The sequence below is a fragment of the Megalops cyprinoides genome, chromosome 24 (assembly GCF_013368585.1).
Source record: "Megalops cyprinoides isolate fMegCyp1 chromosome 24, fMegCyp1.pri, whole genome shotgun sequence".
NCBI lineage: Eukaryota > Metazoa > Chordata > Actinopteri > Elopiformes > Megalopidae > Megalops > Megalops cyprinoides.
The window spans coordinates 327,501-332,500 of NC_050606.1; the positions used below are offsets into that span (position 1 = coordinate 327,501).

General features: G+C 46.1%; 1 protein-coding gene across 1 annotated transcript in view; it reads left to right on the forward strand.

Annotated features, from left to right (window-relative positions):
- LOC118771077 (natural killer cell receptor 2B4-like) overlaps positions 1–5,000 on the forward strand; it is a 7,889-nt gene that overhangs the window by 1,209 nt on the left and 1,680 nt on the right. The window contains exons 2-5 of the mRNA XM_036518952.1: positions 1,314–1,628; positions 1,990–2,244; positions 2,748–2,882; positions 3,138–3,181. Of these exons, the coding sequence (XP_036374845.1) occupies positions 1,403–1,628; positions 1,990–2,244; positions 2,748–2,882; positions 3,138–3,181 (660 nt within the window). The 5' untranslated portion in view covers positions 1,314–1,402. The remainder of the gene's footprint in view (positions 1–1,313; positions 1,629–1,989; positions 2,245–2,747; positions 2,883–3,137; positions 3,182–5,000) is intronic.

The following is a 5,000-nucleotide window of genomic DNA, read 5'->3' on the forward strand; positions in this document are numbered from 1 at the left end:
TAGGGCTGTGGTGCGGTTATTACAGGGTGAGTTATTTCCTGTGTCTGCATGGTGTGTGCGTGCATGTTTGCATATCTGTATGTGTGTGTGTGTGTGTGTGTGTGTGTGCGAGTGTGCAAGGGTGTGCGTGTGCATGTGTGTGTGTGTGAGAGACATACAGCCCAGCCAAGCATCACTGCAGCTGCACACAGGGAAAACCCACAGCATCAGAGCTTAGCACAAAGCAGCGCACACCATAAATATGGGAGGCTGTTTAGGGCGAAATCATTGAAACACGGTAACATTTCACCTGTGTATACATATGAGGGACTTACACATACACACAGACTACTCGAACACTGTGTGGTTGCGCGCATGTATGTGGGTGTGCGTGCAAGACAGTTTCCAATGCGCCCGGAAGTCGTTTCATTGTAACAGGGAGGCACACTTATGGCGCAAAGAGCAACGTTACGGTTACAGTCCGTTCATGTAGCTGCAAGCATACAATGCATAACATGACACAACAATTCCTAAACATGAAGAAATGGCGCTTACATTACATATAGCAGTAATACAGTCAAATAATTTAGAATTAAACTCCCTCTGTACTCCCTCTGTTTGAAATCTTCCTGCTGTATCACATTCAAACACATTAGCCCTTCCTACATGAGATCATATCTGCCGCATTAAACCATTGTCTGAACTGGTGTTAGAATTCCTTATTTTGTCTTATTCCTTGCTGGCCTGTTAGGTCCTGGTAAGAGATCTGTTTACTGTAGTGGCTTGACGACCTCTGATATTGAAAGATCATCACTCTGTATTTGGAGCAGCTTGCTCTGTGACATGTTTATCAGGATAAATTGATAGATACCCCGCTGGAAACCAGATACTGAAGCCGGTGCCCGTAACTCTGACAGCAGGATAGCTGCAGGACTTAGAGCTTCTGAACAGAGCTGGAGCTGCTGTAGGATGTGGAGGGGTCTCGGGGGGTGGGGGTAGGGGGGGGTTGGGGGTGCAGTGTGCTGCATCTCTCTGTCTTTTCTCAGTTTTCTGACACCTCAGAGCTTCTAACAGGCTGTGTTCTTCAGAAGTTCCTCTGTTGTCATAGCCTCTAGAACTCACTACTACTTAAACTACTGTTTAAATAGTGCTGTTTCTGCTGTCTGATATTTCGCTTGTCAAGAGCTCTGTACCAAAAAATCACTTTGATTCTTAACTGTAAAACTCAAGATGTGGCCTGCTGTGTGATATTTAATACTGTAATATCTCTCTTGTGTACAGACTCAGTAGCAGAGTCTGCAGCTGTAAAAATGTTTCTCTCTGTTTCTTTCCAGTTTCCAGAGCTGAAGACTCTGTGTTTGTGCTGGAGGGGAGCTCCTATCATCTGGATGTGCAGGGATATGATAAACTCCAGATCAGATCCATGTTCTGGAAGTTTAATAAAACTACAAATGTAGTGGAATACATTCGCAGATACAATGAAACAGAGATATATGGAAATTACAAGAACAGGGTGGAATTTGACCAGAGGAACCTCTCTCTGCTGCTGAAGAACATGCAGGAGAGAGACAGCGGAATCTACACAGCAATAATAACTGATGAGAGAGGAACAGACAGAGATGTTGCTACGTACACACTCTGTGTTCAAGGTATCTGTTTCACACTCATATGTTTATCACCACTGGAGTGTATAGAATACTGACACATGGGAGCAGAACAGATCACCACTGATGCATTAAAAATGTAGTGTTAACACCGCAGATACTGAGACTTACAATCAGACAATCATGACTGCATCACTAATAAAATATCTCACATCATTCGTCCGGTTTCACATGGTCACCTGTTGAGGCAGGTGTGTTCTGTAAAGTTACACTTAGGTGTGTGTGTTTGTTACCTGCAGTCAGGTGTGTTGGGCAGAAAGTTGGTGGCTGGTGTTCTAGAGTCTGAAGGCGGGACTATTATGATGTGTCACATTTTTGGCTCAGTTGATTGGTTGTTGTGTTGCAGCGGCCACGCCCAAACCACAGCTGAGCATGGAGTTACTCTTCTTTGATGGAGGATACTGCAACGTGTCAGTGAACTGCTCAGCTAAAGATGACTGGGTCTCCTACACCTGTGACCACGCCCACTGCACACAGGTAGCATCCAAAACCCCACCTTCAGGACTGATCATCATCGTCACGGCAACTAACGGAACCATCCACTGCAACAGCAGTAACCGGGTCAGCATGGAGACCCAATCAAAACCCATGAAGGACATCTGTAAGTCTGACTGACTCTAGTGTCTTTAAGTCTGAAATTAGTTTCTGTGGGTCTGTCTGACTGTGGCATCTGAGAGTCTGAGTTTAGTTTCTGTGGGTCTGTCTGTCTGTGGTGTCTGTGAGTCTGAGTTTAGTTTCTATGGGTCTGACTGTGGTGTCTGTGAGTTTGAGTTTAGTTTCTATGGGTCTGACTGTGGTGTCTGTGAGTCTGTCCAGTGTGAGAGTCTCTCCTCATAGGAACATGCTGGAGCTGAACTGAGAATCAGAGCAGTGAGCTGAAAAAATGATAAAAATGAACCTCAGATATTTACAGTGATCAAGTTTAATTAATGAAGAGGGGACTCAGCTTTGTTTTATCAGCAATGAGACAATGTGTGTATTTAAATTGAATAAATTAGAGCTGCAGATTGTTTAATAACTGTTAAAAAGAGCTCACTTTAGGTGGGGTTAGAGACCATGAAGACATCACTGTCCTGATGATTGACAGCCTGTGACTCACTGCAGGTGAAAAGAAAGAAGGGACAACTTCACCTGACTCAGTTACCAACATCATTGTTGCCATCGTCATCCTCCTAATCGGCATCGTCATCGTCATCGCCATCGTCATCATCTACATCAGAAAACGCAGCCAGCGTGGAGGTAATTTTAATGATGTGCTTAATGTCACATGAGGAAGCAGGATGTGGTAGATCACTGTAAGCTAGTGATTCTCTTCTCCTGGTAACTGACTGTGTGGAGATGGATATTTCCAGGCCACTTAAAGAACAGTGCTCTGAATCTCATCTGTGTCCAGTTAGCAGTCTGACATTTTATTACATTTACAGATCAAATCCCCAGAGTTTTTACTCACAAATCTGTGCATTTTTATCAAATTCTGAACTCTGAATTCCACAGGATCGCAGATATCACAGTGCAACACAGAGTATGCTTCTGTTGAGGTAGAATTATTAATATGACGATCATAATAATCTGTTACTGCTGCTGCTAACACTGCTGCTATTACTGATACCACCACCTCTACCAATAAATGCTAATGCTAACCCTGCTATTATTACTACTATTATTACTACTAAAGATAATGCTGTTGCCACTGCTGCTACTGTCTTGCTGCTGCTGCTGCTGCTGGGAAGACAAGCTACGCATCTGAGTTTCTGGACCTGATTATGTCACGGTATTGGCTGTGAGAGATGTCTCATCACAGGAAGATGTTGGTACCTTGTTAATTCAGCAGTCCTGATTAATGCAGTGAGACAGTCATGCAGCCAGTGTGCGCACTCCTCTCCCAATGGGGAGAGCTCTGCCCCTGCCTGAAGGCCTCAGTGCTCCTCCCGGCTGGGTGATCAGCAAACAGCTGAAAGCCTAATGCTGCACATGTCAGCTGACTCCCCCCCCCCGCAGGACCTCTCCTTCACCATGACAGCAGCACGGTGGCGGCATCTCAGAGCCGCTGGGTGTGGTGCAGGATACTGGCCTATAGCACTACCTCTAACATCAAGAGCACAGACAGATAGATTCCTGCTGTAACATGCTATATAACATCCGCTGCAAATCCATCCCTTTCTCACTACCAAATCAACACAGCGTTTGGTCCAGACCCTCGCGCTCTCTGAACCGGACTGCTGACATTCCCTTCCCACTGACCTCCCTGAAAATGCCGTCAGATCTCTCCAGCTGATCCAGAACATGGCAGCTCAACTGGTCTACAGTTTCCTGACATTGGGTACCTGTTATGTATCAGATACACGTCAAAACTCTGGGTTTGAACTGTGGAGCAATAGCAAGAACAGCACCCACATATTTTCATCAACCCCTACACTCCTGCCACACCCAACCCCTACATTCCTGCCACACCCAACCCCTACACTCCTGCCACACCCAACCCCTACACTCCTGCCACACCCAACCCCTACACTCCTGCCACACCCAACCCCTACACTGCTGCCACACCCAACCCCTACACTCCTGCCACACCCAACCCCTACACTCCTGCCACACCACTCTACTCTGCTCCCTCTGGTGGCCTTGGTCACGCCCCTCTCTGCTCATCTCGATCTGTCCAGCCCTGATTACATATGCAAGCCCACAGGCTGCGGTCACTACTGCTGTAACACAATGGCTTTATATAGCGCCTTTCGTGGGTGTCGGAGCCTTGCACAGTGGAGAGGGAATGACTCGTCTCCAGCTCTGCCAATGAGCTGCGGCCTCCTGGGTGATGCAGGACAGCCATTCTGATCCAGAACCGCCTCACATTGGCTGGGCCGAGAGGAAGGGCTTTATTCAGCCAATTACACTGCAGGAAGATCAGCTGACCAGCTAACAGCCAGAGCGGGAATTTAATTTCAGCTTCTACTGTGACCATCACAGTTATTACTATTACTACCACTACTAAACTACCACTATGCCAATAACCACTAGCACTAATGCTAATACTAATGCCACAGAGACAGCTGCTGCATTTACAATAACTACCTTCTGCTACTGCTACTGTGACCGCTACAGCGACAACCGCTACTACTACAGCTACTGTTACTGCTGCTGCTACTATTCTTATACTTCTGAAAAGAATTAATAATAACCTGTCTGTCTCTATCTGTCTGTCTGTGTATCTATATGTCTGTGTGTGCGTGTGTGTATGTGTGTGTGTGTGTGTGTGTGTGTGTGTGTGTGTGTATATATGTGTGTGTGTGTGTATATGTGTGTGTGTGTGTGTATGTGTGTGTGTGTGTGTGTGTGTGTATATGTGTGTGTGTGTGTGTG